Genomic DNA, 23,568 nt, shown 5'->3' on the forward strand with positions numbered 1-23,568 from the left:
AAAATATTGGTTACATAATGATTGATATTAATCTAGGGCAATGATGATGATGATGCTCATCATCATCGCATCATCATTCTTCAAATTGGTTCGATAATAGAAACTGGCAAATAAAAATACAATGATTCTTTTCGACAACAACAACAACAAAAACATCGGAAAAAAATTGATTTTAAATTTATCTTTATTTAGATGTTTTCATTGTTCCAGAATGTGAATGAAACATTTCATTTTTTTTGTTCGTTTGTATTTGGTGTGATGGATCGATTTTTATTCGATTTTAAATCCTAGAAAATTTCTCATTTTTTTCCATACAATCAAAAGGATTTGAATTTTTTTAAAAAAATGAAATCCATTTTTTCTGGCTTGGAAAAAAATTCAATTTTTCTTGGTTGTTCAACAAAATTTATGAAATTTCTTTTTCTTCTTGACCTCGAATACAGATTCGACAGATTTGCCAAAAATCCATTGGTCCGAATCATTTTCGCACAAAAATTGACCATTGAAAAAGACGATCAAAAAAAAAAAAAAAAAAAAAAAAAACAGAGACAAACTGAAAAACCATGGTCACCAATGGTCAGATTTGTATCCTTCACACAGACAAAAATCCTTTTCAAATTCATCAAAAGATCTATTACGTTTAGCTGTTGTTTATGTATAAAACAACAATTTCGATATGCATTGTTAATTTTATATTTTGTTGCTGTTGTTGTTGTTTCAACTGAAAAAAAAACAGTTAACATAATTTCCCCCATTTTCTATCTAGCTCATATAGCTGAAACAAACAAACAAACTAACTAACTAATATCATTTCGTTTCGCTAGACCTATATTATTATCATCAGGTAATTTTCACCATAATATTAATTATTATTCTGATTTTGTTTTTCCAGAAAAAAAATATTATTGGATATTATAAGTGATTAAAAGTACAAGAAAGAAAAAAAAAGTCAGGGGAAAAAAATACCTTAAATAAAATATATTTAATGATTTCGCCAAACACCAGGTATAATCTCCATATAATGATGATCTAATTCTTATTTGAAATATTTTGTTCGTTGAAAATGATAATTTTGTCAACAAAAGAAACATTAAAAACGGTTTTTTTTTCTTACAAAATTCGGTTATTTTTAACCCGAAAATATTTTCTCTCAACAAAATGATAGATAAAATTCATTATTGAAAAAAAAATAATAAACTCGAAAAAATGTAGCCAGAATAATCAAGTAAATCTGTGTTTGGAAATCTGTTTTTTCTTTTTTGTTTTGACAAAGTGAAAAATAAATCGCCAAAATAATTGTTGCGCCAAATAATAATTATCCGTTTAATTTTTTTTTGGTAGCTTCTTTTGCGAAAAATATTTGTTAATTTTTCTTCTGCATTGTGCATAATTGTTTATTTTAAATATAGAATGATAAACTAACGGAGCGCAAAAAACTTTCAAGCCGCTCGACAAACAAAAATAAAAAAAATCAACAATAAAAAAAACAAATTATTCCATCGGCAATGATGATGATGATCTCATAATCAAAAATGATCAATACTTGATATATGATAAGATCCGGTAATTAAATATCATATTTTGATTATTATTATAACGATGAGATTTTTCAAAACTATTCGACCAAATCGCGATACACATTATTATCATTGCTGTTGTTATTTTAATTATTGAATGATAATTATCACTATAGAACAGAAAAAAATTGTTATCATCATTATAATAGTAAATATCTTTTGCTTCCAAAATACCTTAAATGATAATTATCTAATTATTATTATTATTTTTTTCTGTATTGTTTTTTATTTGTCTAAAAATATTTTTCCAATCCAAAAATACCTAATATTAGATACAATTTGGTTGTTGTGATAGATATTTTACGTTGATAGTTTTACAGTGTCGTTTTATCATCCGAATCAAAACAAGAAAAAAAAGTTTAATTTTAGTTTCAATAATGATCAATTATTGATCTATAGATGAAGAGAGATTTGAATAAATCTTAATCCATATAATACAATTGTTGAAAAAAAAAGTAAAAATCCTGGATAAAATGATGACTTTCATTTTCATTTTAATGATTTTATTTTAAAGAAAAAACTAATTATCATAATTAAAATTTTCATTTCATCGATTGTCATTAATAAGTTTTTTTGTTTTGTTTTGTTTTGTCAAAAATGATTTTAAAATTATTTATCATTGTTATTTTTCTTCTTTTTGGTCGGAAAAGTTTTCATTCATTTAAATTTTATTATTTTCAAAATGGTTTACAATTGAAATGTGCCGTAGCAAGTCGAAGAGAAAACAGAAAAAAAATGCAAAGCTTTAACTTGATTGATTAGGTTGAGATTATTATATAATGAAATATCATTACTGTTGTTTTTTTCTTGATTCGTTTCCGTTTTTTCCGTTACTTTCTTTTCTTTTCTGGAAAATTCTTTTCTTTTTTCAACCATTATTTACCACTGTATTCTATACCCAGAAAAAATTATGAAAAATTTCCCTTCCCATTTTTTCTTTGTAATTTGTAATTTAGATTTATTTTTTACTAAATTGCCTTCAAATTATGAAAATATATTATTTTTTTTTTTTTTGTGTTTTTCTACTTTACTCCTCAAATACACAGGAAAAATACCGAAAAAAAATTGAATTTTATTAAAATTCAATCAACAATAGGTCAAAAGTTCAATTATTGTCAAATGATAATAATGTTAAGCAACAAAAAGGTGACAAATGAAATGTTGTCTCCAAAGAAAATATAATTAATTAACACCCTTTTTTTTAATTACAACAACAATTTGTTTCCTGGTGAAACAAAAAAAATTATCATTATCGATTGGTGCGATTGTTAAAATTGATTAAAACAAAATAATAATAATGATTATTAATGGTTCAGATTAAAACATGAAAAAACAATCATTACATAAAAAGAATTATACAAGAAAAAAAAACAAAAAGGAAATCTATCTATGATGAGCTTCATCATTTTTATGACAAATTTTTTATTTTCCTAATTTTATGTTCAGTCATTCATCATAATCGAATGACCATCATCATCATTCATGAACATGAAAATGTTAATTAACATTGTAATTTGAACGTCGTTATTTGAATTCAATTCCTGTTCAGATGTATGGCCACAATTTTTTTCTAATGATGGATAGATAATGGAAAAAAATGACAAACAAAAAAAAATTCAAAAAAAACTTTGATCCACCAACCACAGATGTCGCCCGATATTCCATTTTCTTCAATTTTTTCGTTTTTTATTTTTGGATTTACTGAAAAAAAAAATGTTTTTTCAATTGTCAAATTGTCATCAATTTATTTGGCTATTGTTATTGTTGTCAAAATGATAATTTGGATGCCATAATTGAGACCGATTTCATTCGCAACAACACAATCAGCAAATTATTATCATCATTAGATCATCGACAAATCAGCCATTAATATCCAATTTTCCAAATCGATAAATGTAATGGGCGAAATAAAAAAAAACATAATTTTCGTCAAACTAAACTGAAACATTTCATCAATTTATTTCTAATTTTGGATACCATATTTATTTTTTACTTTACAATTTGAGTTTTCTAGATTTAATTTGATATCATCATCATCGCCATCATTATCATCACCATCATGATTGAAATCAAAAAAAAAACAAATTGGACAAACACAAATTGGTCATCATCATCATCATGAATCATCATTTCAAATCAATGATTTCCAAAAAAGAAACCATAAATTCATCTGAATTCAAAAAAAAAAGATCCGGATTGATAGAAGAAAATGAATGATAAAATTATCGATTGATAAATAAATAAATAAATAACGGATTTGGGATTTTGTAATGGATATCTATTAATCAAGCAACAAAATAACCGACTATTCGGTAACATATTGGTGTCTTTAAATCAAGATAAAGTTTTACACTTTGAAAATTTATCCTAATCTTTTTAGATCTATTTTATCGAATCTACTTTATTGTAGGATTGAAATATCTTGTGTGTGTGTATCTCATCTTTTTTCTCCCAGCTTCTTACTTCTTCGATCATTGTGTTGAATTTACTTAATCTAATTTTGTGTGTATGTTTGTTTGACAATTTCTTTTCCATATTTTTTTTCAGTCTCGTTTCACAAATGAATCCTTTGAAAAAATACTAGTTCTATTTCGGTCTCTCTCTCTCTCTCTCTCTCTCTCTCTCTCTCTCTCTCTCTCTCTCTCTCTCTCTCTCTCTCTCTCTCCCTCTCTCTCTCTCTCTCTCACTTTACATGGTTACATTGAACGTAATCTGAAACGGATTTTTTTTCTTCTTCTGAATTTATAAATACACAAAAAAATGATAATGTTCGATACCATTCACTTTGCTATTGTAGATTTGTTTTTCTGGTTTGTCACAAATGATTTTGCCATTTTGTGACATAATTCAAAAACAGATATTACACACAAACATGTTCAACAAAAAAAACGGGAAACAACGACAACCATCAACTGGATCATCATCATCATCATCAGGCTAATCTAATGGAAAAAAATGAAAATATATTATGAAAAGATTTGCTTCCTTGACAGATTAATATATCCTAAAGACTTAGCGAGAAAAAAAAAGATTATAAGTTGAAGCAGTTATGATTTATTTTGAGATTTTGTTTCTCTCTTCTTTTGTGTATTGATTGATGCTTATTTGAACATTTTTTTCGGTTTGTTTCAGTTGATGTTGATGTCGTTGTTGTCAAATTTTTCACATCATCATATTGTGAATGTATGGGGTTAAAATATGTTCGGATGTTTCGGATATCTTTTTAGGTTTGTCATTTATTTCACCAAAATAATGATGATAATGATGCGGATCTTAATGTATCGATTGTTTTCGTTTGGGGTGCAATAACACAAACAATGATATAATGTTTTTTTTCTGCTGAACAAATACAAAGTTTAAAGTTCAAAATGGCAAAAGTTCATTTAAAAAGAATGGTTACATAAGAAAATATTACAGTTTTTACGATTTTAAAGTTTTTTTTATTTATTTATTTAGCTATTCTTTTTTTTCTGCTGACCTAATCATCATTCATTCATTCACTGTTATTATTATCATCATCATTATTTTCACCAAAAAAAAATCTGGTTTTTTTTACAAATTTAAATAATTTCAGATTCTAGGTACATTCTCATTAGATGTCCAGCACATTATGTGTGCTGTGTTTGTTTGTTTGTTTCTTTTTCTTTTTTTGTTGTTGTTGTTTGTTTGAGAGTAATGTGCCATTTAAGACTAATGATGATGATGATGATGAGTGAAGGAAAAAAAACAGAGTGAAAAAGAAATTCACATCATTTAGAAAATAAAATAAGAATGATAATGATGCAGTATTCCAAAATCGAATATTGTCCATACATTGATTGAACAAGGATATATCCAAAACGATTATATAATAATGATAATAAACAAATAAATAAAAGATCATGAACTTCAAATGAACGAAATGTTATGGGAAAAACGTTCACGTTTCAATCGTTTTAAAATATATTCATTCTTCTATTTGGAATTGTTATTGAAAGAACAGAAGTTATGGACGAAGAAAAAAATAATAAATTAAGGTCACATCATTATAATGGTGGTGGTGGTTTTTGGTGGTTTTAATTTGAAGAAAAGTTTCAAATTTTTCTTTCTTCTTCGTTGAAATGGAGGTGGTGAAAGAAGGCTGATGCAAAACAAAAATTGCCCGAAAGAAATGATCATTTTTTTCCTGTTGAATAATTTTTTTTCCTTCAAAGAAAACATTAATAACAATCATTTTTTTTATTTTGATGAAAAGAATGGTGAAAAAAACTCTTTTTTTCTTGTTCCAATTTTGTCAAAAAAATGATAATGATTTGAATTTTTTTTTCGGTCAACATCGATTTGAAAACAAAAATCGAACATTTTGACAATTCAAATCGTTTCGGAAACAGGTCCCAAACACATAAGACGTATTCCATTGTTTGTTTTTATTGACTCAAATGTTTCAAGAATCCAATTTCCCGCTTTCTTGCTTGCTCACTTTAACCTCGAAAATTAATGCCAAACAATGATGGCCCAAGGATAAAACATTATTTTCTTTTGTTTTTTAAAATATTGAAAAAAACTAATAAATAACAGATGGAAAATTCAATCCATTTTTTTTATTGATGAAATCGGAAATCAATTTTCGTTCATAGTTATATAAGAGTATGATCATTCATAATCAATCAACCAATCCATCGATCATCATTGTATACACACAAAACAAACAGATGAATGAATTCAAAAAAAAATGGCCACAAACATTGATTGAAGAGAGAAAAAAAGACGTATCATAACAATAATCAGGTCGATAGTTTGTAAAAATTCTAATAAGAGGAAAATCAATGATTTTGTTTTTTTGTTTTATTTCGGTAAGTTGCCAAAATAGGTTTATAACATTTCACTTTTTTTTCCTTTTTCTATGAACATTACTATTTCGACCCACATAAATTACCCCTATTATTATCGAAAAATTAAAACAATGTTTGACAATTTCAACCCCACCGGATCCATTCCGTGATGATTATGACAAAAAAAAACAACGACAATCAAATCAACCGAATCAATCATCAACAACAACAACAAATAGAAAGATTGGAGCGAGAAAAGAAATCACAAGGAAAAAAATAGTGCCTGATGGTAGATAATTATCATTAATTATCATCATCATCATCATCGAGATGAATTGCTTGAAACCTAAATTTTCTTTTTCTTTTCATTTTCATTCAATTGTCTTTTTCATCTTTTTTTTGCAACGATATCATTATCAACATGGCGATAATGATAATCTGATGATGATGATGTTGGAATAATGATTTCGTTTGAAAAAAAGAAACAAGAATAAATACCTGAAGAGAAACGTCAAATAAATTTAAAAAACAAAAAGAGATACGTGTGTGCAACATAATAAAAGTTTCAAATATAATTACTAAATTGCATCTACCTGTCGACTATGACTAAACACATTCATTTTTAGTATCATTACAAGTATCATAACAATGTAAGAAAGAAGATGTTGTAGATTATGGATTTGTCCCGAATATCTTTTACGGTCTGTCCACGTTTTTTTTATTATTATTTGTCATTTTACATCTTACAAGTTTTTTTTGTAAAATAATTATTTTAATAATTATTTACATTGGTCGATGTTGAATAATTTCTTCACTTTTTTGTGTGTGTGTGTGGGTGTTTGTTTCGAAGATTTTTTTTTAGAAGTGGGGGACACATAAAAAAATCTAAAAATATCTTTTTGACTTTGTCGAAAAAATAACAACAACAACCACTGTACGATATATATCATTTTGACTAATTGAAAACCAAAAGAGAAACAAATGAAATTAGTTGAAACAAAATGGAAAAAAAATTGCAATTTTTTTTTTTAATTTAAATTTAATTGAAGAAGAACAAAAAAACAGAATTCAATCAGTTCATCATTCAATTCAACTGGGTTTTTGTATGTGATTGTGTCAGGCAAGTAAGATAAAAATACAAAAAACAGTAAGCAACTTGCAGGCAAAAATCCAATTGTTTATTTTACCACCCGAATTCACAATTGAGAAAATGTAATGAGATTTTTTTATTTTCGTTATTTCGTTAAATAAAAAACAAGCCTCAAATTCAAAATTAAATAATAACAGTCATACAAACAATGAAATAATTATAATGATCATCATCATCAACCGAAATGACAATCAAAATCAAATAATGATGATGATTTTTTTGTTTTGTTTTGCTTGGAAAATGTTTGAAAAACCGTAACGAATAATAATTTTTGTCGCTGTATTTTTATTTCCAATCAGTTAATGAGAGACAAAAATGAGCTCACCTTACTGATATTCGCATGGAAAATGGATCTAGTTTGGAAATTTTGCTGGTTTTTCTTTGTTTGGCCAGAAAAAAATCGAGAAATACGAAATTTTTTTCAAAAAAGTAAAAGTTTTTCAATTTTCTTTGTCAGCATTTAAAGAATTTTATCGGAAAAAAATATTCAAATCATTTTTTTAAAATGGTATCCCATGATGATATTAAGTTTTTGAATCGATCGATTATGTTGATAACCCTCTTACAAAATTTATGTAATTTTGTTTGTTTGTTTTTGGTATTCAAAGTTTTCTTTTCTTATCTTTTTCTGTACATTTTATCATCCACCATTTTTTGGATTGTTTACAAAACCGATGAGGATTGCAAATCTGTGAATTTTATTATTTTATTTTGGAAAGAAACAAAAAAACGATAAGATAAAATCTATTTTGACAAATTCATTCGTTCGCGTTGTGTATTGGATAATGAAAATATTTATGGATTTATCACATTACTATCATGTTTTTTGTTTTGTTTTTGTTTTATGTTTATCCAAAAAAATCAAAGTTCTTTTATTTTCTTATCCTTAGTTAATTCTTCTGAAAGGAACAGAAACATCAAAACGACAAAAGTAAGCAAATGAGAGAAAGAAATGGATGCAAAAAAAAAGAGAAAGTAAACGCCTTTCTTCAACTATTTCTTTTCATTTTTTGACTTCTTTATCATCTTTATATTTGATTTGAAAATTGAAAATTTTGTTGGAAAATAATCGTCATCATCATCGATATGATGATTATATTCAACAATATAATCATTATGCTAGAATCTAAAAAGTGAAATTTTTCATTTCATTACGATTTAATACAGATTTGTTTCATCGTAATCGTCAGTTGATTTTTTTTTTTTTTGAAATAAAAAACTTGAAAGGTATGTTGAATGAAAAATTTCGTGTTTTTTTTAAAAAACAATAATAATGATGATTTTCTTTTCACCCAAAAAAATTAATTGAGTGTTAATGATGTAAAATATAAATTATTATTTTCAATTTCATTCTGGAATGTATGAATGAGTAATGAAAGAGTGAGATAAAGAGAAAGCGCTTTTTGTTTTGTTTTTTTTGTATCGTTGAATGATGATGATGATCAATAATAAATCAAACAAACGATAATGATGATGATTGAAGATATGAGATGAGAGATGCGATCAAATAACGCAAAAAAACGAAGCGATAGAGATCTAAATCAAAATTTCTGCATCATCGAGTGAAAATAGAGAGAAAGAAAAAACCCAGGTTTGTTTTTCTGTTGTTCAATACAAAAAAACAAAATTATCTGGCCACCAGAAAATCAAAGATAATTTTATTTCCATTTCGTATAAAAGTGTGTGAGAGTGTTGAACAGAGAAAAAGAGAGAGAGAGATAGAAAGATGGTTAGATGAAGAACGAAAGAGAAACGATAAAGAGATTTTTTTTCGATGAAAATATTTTTTAAAATTAGAAAATATTTTTTCAGTTGTTTTTTTTTCCTGGTAGCTTTCAAGAAACATCGACAACGTCAACGACCAATATTTTCGCAGCCGACGATCATTTTGTTGAAATTTATTTAATTTATAAAATTTTTCAATTTTTGTTTCCAACAAAATTTTCTTTCGTCTATATTTCTGTGTAAGTGTGTTTTTGGTTTTTGTTTCCTGTGTGTCTTTGTGTGTTTTCTGGTGATTGATTTATCTTTGTCAAACGAAAAAATCATCTACTGACCTCATTTCCGTCATTTCATTCATTGTTCTTTTATATTTATTCAATTTTCTTTTTCTATTACGTTTTTTTCCCGGATTAGAAATCGATAATAATTTTTTTTCTAAACTGATTCAATTGAATTTAAGAAATATGGCTATCAATATTAATGATTATATGCCATCATTGGAATCAATATTTAAAATACTTAAATGGATTTTACTTGTATCGAATGGTTTGGTAATAATTGGTTCAATATTTGTATTGATTAGTGGCCGTGATCTTGGTGAACCGGAATTTCGTAACAATCATCGTGTATTAATATTTGCCTGTTTTATGATTATATTATTCTGTTTACTTGGTATTGTTGGTGTTTGGCGTAAACATTTTCCATCCGTATTAACATATGCTATTTTAATGACAATTGCATTATTATTGGAAATAGCTGAATTATCTAAAGAGGATGTTGGATCATTTTTTGCATCATCAGCAATTGTATTATGTGCATATGTTTATGCCTTCCTTATTCGTCATTATGAAAAACAGGAAGAAATGAAACGAGTTTTCTCTCATCAAACGGCCAAAATCTAGATGAAACAACAACAACAACAACAACAATAACGGAACAAAACGGACCGAAACGAAACTTTAAAAGGAAATGAAACATAATATATTTATATAGAAAAATGAACGATAATTTTATGGTATACCAGTAAAATGTCCAAAAAAAAAACAAACAAAATTACATGATAATCAACAACAATAACAACAACAATCGAAATCGGTTTGGTTTTAATTTTCAAATTTTTTTTTTCTTCAATCTTTTTTCATTGAAATTATATTTTTAATTGATTTAATTTAGTTGTTTTCTCAGCTCAAAACAAACAAACAAAAAAAAAAACAAACAAAACATTAATTTGATTCTTCGATTAAATTGATTCGATAATTAAAAATATGGTAAAATATTGTCAAATTATTTGCATAGATTAACTTCGAAAACACACACACACACACATAACATTAACATTAAGATTCTATTTGAATCTAAAATCTGATTATCATTCATTCATTCATCATCATTATCATCATCATACAATCATTATCCATCATTTCGAAATGTTTTGTAAATGTAAATAAATAAATAAAAAAGTTTTTATAAAAAATAATTTTCTCTAGTTATTCAAAAAGAAGAAGAAAAAAACTTTTCAAGAATTTAAAATTCACCTTCGTTTTTTTTCTTCGAACCAAAATGATAGTGAAAAGAGAGTGAGAAAAAAAAATGTCAAAGGTCGAGGTTGTTTTCATATGATTTGACCTAAATTTCATCAACACAGGTGAGGGTACATGCACACACAAACCGAACAACAGGTTTGTCCAGTTGTTTGAGTTTTTTTTCATATATCATTATATAATGATTGAAATGTTTCTAGGTCGATCTTTTTTTTTCGTTAATAACATCCTTAATAATGTTGTCGATTTTGATTTTTTTTTTAAATCGCTATAGGCGATTTGTTGATGATATGACCATTCAATAAATACTGCTACTACGAAAGTGAAAGTGAAAGTTCATCGAAAGTTCTACACGATAATGAGATGTGAGAAAGAAAAAAAACGTGAAACAAATGATTGTTATTTCAGAATGTTTTTCTGTGATTATCTTAAAAACTATTGTGGCCATTATTAACGATAAGAATTGTGTCAAATTGTCATTTCGTTTATGATGATAATAATGATGATTTTTTTCCGAAAAAAGAGAGAAGAAAGAAGATAAAATGAAAGATTTTTCTTTTCAACGGATTGTATCGATTGTCTTGATAGATTCGATTCAACAATTCGAATTTGTCTAAACTATAGTGGAGGCCAATATGATAATTCAATTAACGCCTTTTTTGTTTTGTTTTGTTTATTGGTCAATTTAAGTGTGTCCAATTCATGCACGAAATAACTTATCTATTTCTATTTGAAAATTTCAATAGAACATAAAAGAAAAAATTGGAACGAGACAATGATGATGATAATAGAAAGGATAAAATGAAAAACATAAGAAAATGAGAGACGAAAATTTCTATGGAAGAAAGAAGGCTTTCCAAAAAAAAATACGTATTCATTATTGATTGTAACGAATTCTTTTTTTCTTTTTTTTTATAAAGTGATTAATTTAAAACACGTTCATTAATGATTAAGAAATTCTGTACGTGTTGCATTTGACATTCAAACATTATTACAACCTGTTGTTATTCAATGAATAATAATTTTTGAAATTTTTCAATTAGAAAAAAAAATTATCAACAATGCCATCTAGTGTTGAATAAAATTGTTTTTTTTAATAAACAATCAACAGGTGTTTGTATTATTATTTTTTAAATTAAAATTATATTATCCAATTACAAAATAATATCTGGTCATCATGATGGTGAAAATCAAAGTTAATATTATGATCCATTGATTGGCAATAATTTGATCGGTTATATGATTCATTTCGAAACATTCTGCATTCCATTCCTGTTCATTCAAAATACGTAATGGTCGAGTAATTTTGTCAAATTCTTCAAATGAACATAATTTTTCATTTTTGAATTCATCATGACATGAATTCATTGTCAATATTCGATCGGAAACATAGAATTTCGATAATTCTTTGGGTGGTATGAATTTGTTGAAAATTTGTCGATATATTATACGTATAAAATGTTTTGTATCTTTGGTCATAGATGATAAAGTTTGATAATGTTCAAAAACAATAGCTGAACTATATGATGGTGGTTTACGATCAATTTGATCATATAGTTCAAGTGCTTGAAGCAAAATTACCTGATTCACATCATGTGCTGAATATAGAAAAAAACGTTGATCATTCTTATCTAAATCATTATTATCGTTTGTTGCCATTGTACGTATATGTTCGGTTATATTGTTCAATAATAATCCGATGCGAAGTTTTTGTATTTCTATCGGTTGCCAATCAAACCAGAATGCATGACGTTTCATATCGTCCAATTGTTTAATGATTGTTTGATTTAGAGCCCATTCTGGTACGGATAAATGATATTCATCACGCTCAATTTCCAAAGTTGTTGTCAAAAACTCCATATTTCGCAATGTATTCGATTCATTCAGCCAATAATTTTGTCCGGTTTTTTCGGACAAATAATCAATGTAATTTCGTTTGGAATCAAGATATTCTTTAACTTTTTTCGAATTCATTTGCTGTAACCATACATGATCATGCAACGGACATTTTACACCAGTCGATAACATTTTACCATCTTGATGAACTTCAACACTAAACTTTGTATTATTAAGAAAACTTTCCATAAATAAATTTGCCGTTTCTTGTGCACGATGTGCCGGTGATGATAAACATTGTTTTGGCCAACCATTTGTATCTTGAAGAAATTTATCATAAATTTTACGATAATATTCACCAGCAAAACGAATACGTAATCGTCCATGATCATTCAATTCACCCAAACCTTCAGGCCAATATTTTTCCACATCTTGAAATGGATCATTTGGATAAAAATGCGTGGGCGTACGATCACCATGACGCATCAATACATGAACCGAATGTAATTGTAATTGTTCTTGTTCAATTTGTGTTCGAATTGGAACAACAATAAAAGACAATATTAATAAGAACGATGAAAGAATGGGCCATTGATGAATAGAATAATCCATATAGAGATCATAAATAGTCTTTGAAATCATTGAAAAAACGCATGTGATATCACAATGATATTTTATAAAGATGGCCAGTAATAAATATTAAAAAAAAAGTTTTTTTTCTTATTGTCACTTCATGTTGCTAATGATAATAAAATCCAACAAGGGCTACATTGCTGACATCTTTGAGCTAAATAATCACATACGTAATTCGAATACGCAATTCGAATAGACAAAACATAAAAAATTGGGAATTTTTATTGTTATCAATTTTTTTTATTATATCAAAAAATTCATTGATCAAATCATATTATTTGTGAATAAATTTCCAATATCCATGTCAATCGACATTTTCTGATCATTTATTTATTGATTTATTCATCATCATGATATTCATAAAATTGTTTTAAAAATTGACATTCTCTTTGTTTCAAATCTATTCCATAACTTTCATGTGTACGATATTCATTTGATAATTCATAATATGGTCGGACAGTTATTTTTGATCCATCAATATCATCGACATCGAAAAAGCTTTGCCATTCCGGCTGTTCATTTTGATTTGGTTGTCTAGAAAAATATTTAGTGTTTTTCTCAAAATTTATAAAAAAAAAATTCCTTACCCATTTCGTAAGAATGAATGTAGAAATGAAATCAATTCCATAGAAATATCACGTATACGTTGATTATATTTGGATGGATGACGGATAGGATCACCAAGCATTGTAAATTCATCATCACCATGACAGGTACCACTCCATTTTGGACACCATTCATTTGTTTTCATTTGCTTATATGTATGATAAATTTGATAAACATTGACATTACCATTACGATGAAGGATATGACCGAAATCAATTGTAGGACATGTCAACCACATATCACCTAATACAACACTAACTGTTTCTCGCAATAAATCTGGATGATCTGTTTTTGGATTCAAACCATTGAAATAAATTTTTGATAATTGATCAATGGGAACATTATTTTTTTTCGATGTCAATGGTTTTATCACTGTGGCTAATATTTCTTTAGCCTCATCTAATGAATCCAATGGTTCAGGATTTATAAAAGCAAATTTTTGACCATCTTCTGCTCGATTTAACAATGTCAAAAACAATAGTGAAAATGGAGAACCTTCATCTTTGTCGGTTGAAATCAAAAGGTTAAAATTTTTTTTATGATTACCATCACGTAACATATTATTGGGATGATCAGGGAAAAATTCTCCATCAACAAATGCATAATCTAAATCAAGTATAATAGCAATAGATTCAGTTTTTTTAAAAATCATAACAACAACTACTTACCAGTGAATATAAAACTATCCATGTCAATCACTTTTACTAATTCATTTTCATTCATTTGATTCAAACAATCAATCATTTTCTGGTTGATTGAATGATCGGAATCGGTTGCACAGCCAGCAGCACGAATACGATTTAGCCATGCATCACGATAATCTTCACGTGATATTACCAGATTCTGTATCGAACCGGAAAGCATAATAGCATTTTTATATAAATTTCTTGTAATTGGTGAAAGAATGTGTGCACTAATTGACCATGCACCAGCACTACAGCCAGCGATTGTAACTTGTTTAGGATCACCACCAAAATAACGGATATTTTGCTGCACCCATTCCAATGCTAATGCTTGATCCCAAAATGCCATATTACCTTTAATATGTTCAACTTCATCCGAATATAATAGACCAAAAATTGATAATCGATAATTAAAACTAACAACAACAACATTGGCCATTGTTGCTACTGTACGACCTTCTAGATGTTTGTATCCAGAACTACCTATTATAAGGCCACCACCATGTATATAAACAAGAACAGGTCGTAATTCATTTTCATTATTAACATCTACTTTTGGTGACCAAACATTAAGATAAAGACAATCTTCATTTTGATTGAAATTATGATAACTGGAATTTTTTTCCCAAGGATTATTTTGCAAGCACATTGGTGGCCATTCTAATGCTTCGTATGGTTGTTGGTTTAATTTTTCAATTGGTTCAGGTCGATGAAATCGACGATGACCAATAGGCGGCTGTGCATATGGAATGCCCAAAAATTGATCAAACAATCGGCCATGTTCATCATAAATACGTTGACCAATAATTTGACCACTTTCAATGGTCACTTGTATTGCTTCATTTGCCGATGATAATTTCAATAGAAAACATATTGAAAGAAGAAAAATGAAAATTTTTTTTAAAATAATCGATGACATATTGCTGAATGTTGTCAAATTTGTAATTTCGAAAAATTGGATTCCATTAAATTATATAATGATGATCATACGAATCTACAGTCCAAATATTGATCATATCGAATCAAATCAAATCAAATCAGAGGAAAACAATTCGAATGACATGATAGAAAATAGTGAAAAAAACCAGTTTTATGATTATAAATAGTGATCATCCACTGAACAACAACAACAACAACAACAATTTTAATGTAAATCGTTCGATTGTATAACCTTGATTCGATTATCATATAATTGCCAATTGAACTTATTGATTATCTATCATTTTTTTTCGCTTAAATGTGCCTGCCATAAATATCTTATATATCTAATATATTGAAAGATTTTCACTATAAATAAATATTTTATCCAATTTTATTCAAATAATCTACTGGTACAAGATTTTGTTGTTGTTGTTGTTGTTCGGTTTCATTTGTCAAATATCATGATTTGATTTGCATGTTTGTATGTACATAATTGTCATATTTGTCTGTTTGTGATTAAAATATTTGACATTCAATGATATTTTATTGGAAACGTCATTTGCACAAAAATAAATCTTAGATATTCAATTTTATTTTTAAAAACTTAAACCAAAACAATTTCATCCAATTTTTTTCAAAAACAAAAAAAAACATTAAATTTAATAATATCGTTTCCAGAATCTACATTGAACATCATGATAATTTAAATGATAATTACGATATGTTTGATAATCATTTGCCAATTCATATGATGGTGAAACTAATTGCTTATCATCATCATCATCATCAATCATCGTATATGGTTGCCATTCCGGTTGTTCTGGTCGACTGGTAGAAAAAAAATAGTTTGATTAAATTCAATGTCAAAAATCCAATATGAAAAACAACGATTCAAATTAAACTTACCCATAACGTAAAAATGAATGTAATAATGATAATAATTCTTTTGATATATCAATTTCACGTTGTTTATGATAATCTGGATATTGTATAGGAAAACCAAACATTGGAAAAAGATCATCCATATGACATGTTCCAGCCCATTTAGGACAGAATGGTTTTGCATTTAATTTAAACGTACTATACAGTTGATATATTTGAATATTATCACTAGTATTGGAATGTAGTTTCAATTCTTGACCAAATTCAATGGTTGGACAAGCAAGCCAAACATCACCGAAAGCTTTTCCTGCAATTTTTCGAAACACATTTTCATCTTCATCATTATGTATACCATTAAAATATAATGTAGAAATATCTTTAGATTCTGGACGTTTGGATAAATATTGTCCGCTCATTTTTTCAATTACTTTGATTGCATCATCAATAGATAATGAATCAGCATTTTCATGGGCAAATTTTTCGCCAATTTTTTGTCCCATTAAATGACCAGCAAGAAAACTAAGCAAGCCAGACGTTTCCTCTTCAACAGTCGATATAATTACATTGAAATCTTTTTTAAAATTGCCTTTTTTTAGCATTTCGGTCGGATGTTCGGGAATCACTTCACCATCGACTACCAAATAAGCTGCATATAAAATAATCAATATTGATGGCTAAACAAAATAAAACGAAATAACACTTACATTCACAACCGTTCCCTGTATAATAAGGAATCATTTCCAATTGTTCGGGTGACATTTTCATTAGACATTCAATCATCTTGGAATCAATATTTTCATCCTGATCATTTGCACAATCTGTATGACGAATATTATCAAGCCAGAATTTTTTTGCTTTTTCTGCTGTCATTATTTGTCGTTGTACGCTTCCAGACATAACAACAGCATATTTAAATAGATTTCGAGATAAAGGCGATAGAATGTGTGCAGTGACCGACCATCCACCAGCACTATTACCTGCCAATGTTATCTGATCCGGATCACCACCAAATGAACGAATATTATCTTGTATCCATTGTAATGCCATTATTTGATCCCATAAAACCATATTACCTTTAACTTCTTCCATTTTATCCGCATACAAAAGACCAAATGTAGATAGACTAAATGAATGAATTTTATATTAAATGAATTTGTATAAATAATGATTAGTTTTTTTTTACCGAAAATTAAGTGTAACAATCAAAGCATCGGTCATTGCAGCAAAAATTTTACCATCATAAATTGGAAGACTAGAACCACCATAAAGAAAACATCCACCATGAATATATACGAATACTGGTCGTAATTTTTGTTGATTATTGTTATTACAATTTATTCGATCACATTGATCATGTACAATATCAACCGGTGACCAAATATTTAGATAAAGACAATCTTCTTGAAATGTTTGATTTGAATAGGTAGAATATTCATTAAATTTTGGTACATTAATTTGACGGCAATTTGGTGGCCAATCAATTGCCATAAATGGTTGTTGTTCATAATTGTCAATGATTGGTTTAGGTCGATGAAATCGATTTTCATTGATCGGTGGTTGTGCATATGGAATACCCAAAAATTGATCAACTTGACTGTTCAATTGTTCAATTTTCAATCGTTTACCAAGAATTTTACCAAGACCAGTTGTAACCTGAACATAATTATCATCCAAATCTTCAGCAAAAGCTAATTTAGATGTCAATAGTAGAATATTGACCAGAAAAACAATGTTAAAAATGAACAATTTCAAATCATTCATTATGTGTGATTGAAAAAGAAATATTTAAAAACAAAATAAAATGAAAACTTATTCGAAGTTAAGCTATTCGTTTTATACCAAATTCAATAATTTATCGATCGATCGATAGATTAACTACACAAAAAAACTGGAAAAAAGCATATATTTACATTGAATGATCATTGAACAATTTAGAAAACACACAACGAACGAAAGGAAAAAAAATAAAGATATTTAGCAATTTAGTTTAAATATTATGAGAATCTATTTGAAATGTCAACAGAAAAAAAAGTAATTAATCAGATAGCATCATTATCAATAGAATTTTGAAATGAATTAATCATTTGAAAATCGATAATAATTTATTCGCCTTTTTTTCCCTCAGTTTATCGAATATAATTTTTCTTTTATCATTGAAGATTTTCTAAATTTAATCGATTCTATTGAATAGTTAATGCTGTTTTTTTTGGTAATTTTTTTCTCCCCCCCATCACATCATATTCATAATCTTGTTCCTCATGTAAGTGTACTTGAAAAATAAAAATGAAAAAGAAAAGTTTTTACAATGTCATTTTATAATTTCAAATGATTTTTAAAAAAAATCATCTTATTACTTTAAACACAGTTCAAAAGATGGCGTTAATTCTTGAATTTTCTTTTTTTTTTTGTTTTCAAAAAGTTCAAGAATAAGAATCAAAATCAGAAAATGAATTTCCGTATTATTCAATCAAAGAGAGACACAAATAATTTGATACTGAATTTTAAGCGAATATTTCTGGATATTGTCCAAATCAACAACAAAAAAAAAAACTCGAGAATTTCCACCACATTCATAAGTTATATTCAGCCAAAATAATAACAACAAAAAAAAATGTCACATGATGAAGTCAAAAAGTCATTGACATCACCGAAAGAAAATAGATTTCGTTAAAAATATAAAACACAATAATGACAAGAATGTCATACACACAAACTTTCGCTTTAATTCGTAATGAAACCAAATGTAGATCGGTTTAGGTAAAAACTTCCTATTAATTAATGATTTGCAATTAAAAATATCAGGAAAAAAATTCCAAAAAAAATTTAACAAGCAAATGAATCATTTATATGTTGTTGTTGCTGTTGAAAAGTTTCATAAATTTTTTTTTATTGTCATTCATATTGTTTGATTTTAATTATAATTGTCATTGTATAGTTTGAAATTATTATTATTATTATGTCCGATTCAGGTGAGTTTCATCATTAGGTTGAAATTGTTGTCATTTATGCAAAAATTTTGTTTTGTTTTGTTTTGAAGCAAAAATTTCATCAAAAATTTTACCAATTCTGAGTTCATTGTGCTTATATTGCGTGATTTGTGTGTCTGTTTGTTTGTGTGTATGTTGCACAATGACATAATCATAGACAAATGCAATTTATACTCGAATTTCAAGATTCTCTAAAACATGTTACACACCAGCATATAGAATTAATGATTTTGAATGAATCATTTTTTTTGTGTTTGGTTGGTTGGTTTGGTCGTTTGGTTATTCAGATATTGTGACTAAACGGGGTAGATGTAATTGCTATATTGAATATCTGGTTATTCATTTAATTGGCCTTCATAATAATTTTATAGGAATACGGTCAATGAATTTGTTTTTCGGTCATTATCATCAAACATCGATTTGGATTTTTTTCGCTTCTTTTTTTTGGTTTTTTCTTTTATTTGACAATGATCGATCGATTTGATTGATCGATGATAATGATGATTCAATTTGAAATTACCAACAAACATAGAGATAAAACTGGATAATTCTAGTTTCTTTTTTTAGAGTTTCTCATCTAAAAGATAAAAACTATGATAAAGACAAATTGTCATCATTATCACTATAGTATCATAATTATTGTGGATGTTAATGTCCGAAGCAAAAAAAAAATCTTTGGATTTAATTGATGGTAATTTTTCTTTGGACAACAATCTTAACAATGATGAAATTAATTCTTTGAATTTAATTCATTTGAATTGAATTGAGAAACAATGAAAAAATAAAAAAATCTTTTCTGGGAAAATTTTCTCAAATTTTGTTAAACGAACCATAAACAACTATGCTATCCAGAAAAAAAACTAACTAAAAAACATAGAATTTAATGAACCGGAAAAATGTTTTTTTTTTTGTTTTCTCGGACCCTAAAATTATGATAATAGTAATTATCATAAATCTACAGTTTTCTTTCGAACAATAGTGATGGAAGAAATTCATTTGAAATCAATTTGAACATCATTTCCAAACAAACAAAAAAAATTGACAATAAAATGAATTTCAGTAAAAAAAAACTTTTAAAAATAAAGATGAAACTTTGCATATATTGTTTTGAAAAAGGCAAGAGAAAATCATTCTTTTTGAAACAAGATTCATGGCGTCATTTCCTGATCATTATCATCATCCAAAAAAAAAAAACATAATGTATACGAACAATCCACATATAACAGGATCTACATTTGTTTAGTATCGATATGATCTTCACACACACACATCCATCAAGATATTGAACAAGAGAGAATGAATGAAATATGAAACAAACGAATAAAAAAAATGTGTCTGTTTGATGCATCACGATTTTTTTCCTTTCTTGACAATCTTCATCATCATCATCGAATTTTTTTTTGAAGAAAATTTCAAAAAAAAGTTTAAACACCTGTCTACGGGCATACACGAACAGCAATAACCACATATGCATGAACTTTGAATGAAATCTTCATTTTAGATTAATAAATACGATCTATCAAATGTTTTCTATGTAATATTTGACATTTTGTCTTTAATCAAGAAAACCTTTCATGATTAATTAACGTTTTTTTGGCATCTTTCAAAATTATGCTCCAATTTTTTTCAACCAAATGGCAACCAAACAGTCAGGTTATTAATGGAATGTTAACGACAACATTTTAATGATTGGTCAATGTTAAAAACAAATTTGAAATGAAGAAATAAATAAAAAACAAACAGAAAAATTCCAAAAATGTTCTTGACAACAGCATGATTATGAATGGAAACCATATTTAGAAGTTTGAAAACAAAAATCTATACCAATACCGATATTTCCATTATCGTTCAGTATCATTATTCGACAGCACGACAAACATTGAATTTTTTTTTGAAATTTTTCAAAATCAAAAAATATTCATAATACTTTCTCAACAGACGTAAGCATTGTCGTGATATATCCTTGCTGTTGTTGTTGTTTGAAAAAAAAACGAAAATCCGATACGATCATCATCAATGATAATTATAATTTGAATTTGATAAAAATTCAAATTTTTAAAAATCCAATTTCAATATGTTTTTTTCTATTCGTTGTTTTCCTAAATTTGTCATCACATGATTTAAAAAACAACAACATAATTTTGCCTTGTTTGATTCATAGGAAAGAAAATGCATCGAAATAAAATATTGTTGATCAAATTCTAGATTATCAATATACTGGATGCTACCACTACTTTACCATAATCAATATGATTTTTTTTTTTTTTTTTTTTTGGAAAAGATGATGACAAAAACAACAACCACAACGACGACGACGACGACGACAAAAAATCATACGATAACCAGGATATCAAATATATTGAGAAAATAATATATTCATCACGATGTATTTAACGATGGTTTTTCAACAAAAAAAAAAAACACATGATCATTTATAATCATATGGGAAAAATCCTTATTATTATTATTTGTTTTATTGATAAAAGGCGTCATTTGTTTGTTAAAATATTTTTTGTAAAGTGTAAATCTCAAAAGAAACGCACACGCAATTGTGCGTCTCTTATATAAATATATATAAAGTGTGATACGCACGAATAGTGTATACACAAACACATACATCACATGATAAAACCTCGAAATGTAATTGTATTATTTTGCTATATATAATCATTTTGCCATGAAATATACACAGTTGTAAAATTTACCATATGGGTTAATTCAAAAACAACAACAACCAACAATGATGATGATGATGATTGAACTAATCGAAAGTAGCAATTGCTTGTAAAGAAAAAAAACAAACTGAAGAAATGTAATGTTCAGTTTTTACTGATCACAAGACATTCAATATTGAAACAGAAACAAAACAGAAAAATTATAAATGATCCAAAGATCCTTTTTCTGTTCTGTTTTGTTCTGTTCCAAGTATTCTTTGAGTTCTACAAACATGGCATGAAATATGGCTATTATAAGGATCGTACATCCTTACAAATAAATCGGAATTTCAAAGTTCAAAGATCAGATTCGTGATTTTTTTTTCTTTGTTTGAAACGATTCTTTCACACGCAAGGTGTGTTTAAATTGGCCAGGTTTGTGTTTGTAGTTCACCAGGGTCAATATTAATATTTTTTTTGATGTTTGTTTTTGTATTGACTGCATTGTTTTTTTCAATAATAAATGGGCCATAAAGTCCAATCTAGTTTTTCTTCGTTTTTTTTCAGACCATTTTAGGTGAAAAAGTTGTGTGTGGCCAAAGTTCATAAACTTGAATATTTTAAGAAGAAAAAAAAATGAATTTGTTTTGAATGAATAGAATAAAATTGTATTCTTTCTTTCCTTTGTTAATGGTTTGGTCCTGTAAGCAACTCAGCTGTTTTTTTTTCGTTGCTTTGTTTTGATATGCACGAAAAAAACTAGTGGCACTATTCATAGTTATGTTGGGACATTTAAATTGGGATCCAATAATTCTTTGGAGATTTTTTTTTTTTGGTTACCACAGCTGTAACAGAAACAAATGTTTTGTTCTGCGTCTGTTCCATATGTATACATGGAATTAAGTAAAAAAAAAAAGAGAGAATGAATGATGGAATGAAAGGGATTTTCAATGATTATTTGAACAACAACAATAACAAAAAAGCATTTTTTTTTGTTGGTGTTGTCAAGTTGCTACTACCACAATGCTGATATTACTACTACTTTTATTAAAATCCAAAAAAAAATAAGAATTAAAAGGACCAAAAACAACAACAAATTGAACATTCCCTACACCTGGAAACCAGAAAATAAAAATTGATACAGCAAAAAAAAAAATCATCATAAAAGTAGTGGATAATATCGATAAAGGTTCCAAAATATAATTCATACATAGACCCTTAACAACAATAACCGATGATGATTCTTGTTTGTTATAAATAGAAAATTTCCTTTTCATTCAATATCGGTTATTGGTTCCAAGAGTGAATCAAAAAAAAAAAAAATGAAAACAAATTACCACTACCTAAATAGAACAGAAAAAAAAACAATCCAAAATAATAATATTCGATACCTCTACTCATTCATTCAGTATATTCTATATATCCAAAAAAATATAAAGGTAATATTCATTCATCCTTGATTCGAATTCAAATGAACTTCAAATGATGATGATGATGATGATGATCATTTGAACATCTTCAAGAAAAGAAAAGAAAATGGAAAAGAAGAACAACCTCTATACTAA

At 27.2% G+C, this 23,568-nt stretch overlaps 4 protein-coding genes and 1 long non-coding RNA gene across 6 annotated transcripts; 2 read left to right on the top strand and 3 right to left on the bottom strand.

Annotated features, from left to right (window-relative positions):
- Positions 1 to 8,684: 8,684 nt before the first annotated feature.
- Positions 8,685 to 10,456, top strand: LOC113792563 (uncharacterized). Of its 2 annotated transcripts, XM_027342465.2 has the most exons (3): positions 8,749 to 8,765; positions 9,371 to 9,502; positions 9,675 to 10,456. In XM_027342465.2, exon 3 carries the CDS (start codon positions 9,725 to 9,727, stop codon positions 10,160 to 10,162), a length of 438 nt encoding a protein of 145 aa, XP_027198266.1. In that variant the 5' UTR covers positions 8,749 to 8,765; positions 9,371 to 9,502; positions 9,675 to 9,724; the 3' UTR covers positions 10,163 to 10,456. The 2 variants fall into 2 exon arrangements, with proteins under 2 accessions (XP_027198267.1, XP_027198266.1); XM_027342466.2 differs by lacking the exon at positions 9,371 to 9,502 and having other exon boundaries at positions 8,685 to 8,765.
- A 1,414-nt stretch (positions 10,457 to 11,870) lies between these two features.
- LOC113792508 (prostatic acid phosphatase-like) lies at positions 11,871 to 13,368 on the bottom strand. The gene has a single exon (XM_027342401.2). The coding sequence runs from the start codon at positions 13,277 to 13,279 to the stop codon at positions 11,948 to 11,950; it is 1,332 nt and encodes a 443-aa protein (XP_027198202.1). The 5' UTR covers positions 13,280 to 13,368; the 3' UTR covers positions 11,871 to 11,947.
- A 231-nt stretch (positions 13,369 to 13,599) lies between these two features.
- LOC113792507 (acetylcholinesterase-1-like) lies at positions 13,600 to 15,527 on the bottom strand. Its single transcript, XM_027342399.2, has 3 exons — positions 14,545 to 15,527; positions 13,858 to 14,482; positions 13,600 to 13,804 (listed from the first exon to the last, which is right to left on the bottom strand). Exons 1-3 carry the CDS (start codon positions 15,476 to 15,478, stop codon positions 13,609 to 13,611), a joined length of 1,755 nt encoding a protein of 584 aa, XP_027198200.2. The 5' UTR covers positions 15,479 to 15,527; the 3' UTR covers positions 13,600 to 13,608.
- A 571-nt stretch (positions 15,528 to 16,098) lies between these two features.
- LOC113792557 (acetylcholinesterase-like) lies at positions 16,099 to 18,182 on the bottom strand. Its single transcript, XM_027342457.2, has 4 exons — positions 17,546 to 18,182; positions 17,067 to 17,485; positions 16,387 to 17,008; positions 16,099 to 16,308 (listed from the first exon to the last, which is right to left on the bottom strand). Exons 1-4 carry the CDS (start codon positions 18,121 to 18,123, stop codon positions 16,140 to 16,142), a joined length of 1,788 nt encoding a protein of 595 aa, XP_027198258.2. The 5' UTR covers positions 18,124 to 18,182; the 3' UTR covers positions 16,099 to 16,139.
- A 2,199-nt stretch (positions 18,183 to 20,381) lies between these two features.
- LOC142645359 (uncharacterized) lies at positions 20,382 to 22,365 on the top strand. Its single transcript, XR_012846518.1, has 2 exons — positions 20,382 to 21,289; positions 21,631 to 22,365. It is a non-coding gene; the product is annotated as an uncharacterized LOC142645359 (long non-coding RNA).
- Positions 22,366 to 23,568: the final 1,203 nt, after the last annotated feature.

Source organism: Dermatophagoides pteronyssinus, unplaced genomic scaffold (genome assembly GCF_027571235.1).
Source record: "Dermatophagoides pteronyssinus isolate colony J.1.1.1.1 unplaced genomic scaffold, Derpt_VIB-CSIC_2022.12 sq0010, whole genome shotgun sequence".
Classification (NCBI taxonomy): domain Eukaryota; kingdom Metazoa; phylum Arthropoda; class Arachnida; order Sarcoptiformes; family Pyroglyphidae; genus Dermatophagoides; species Dermatophagoides pteronyssinus.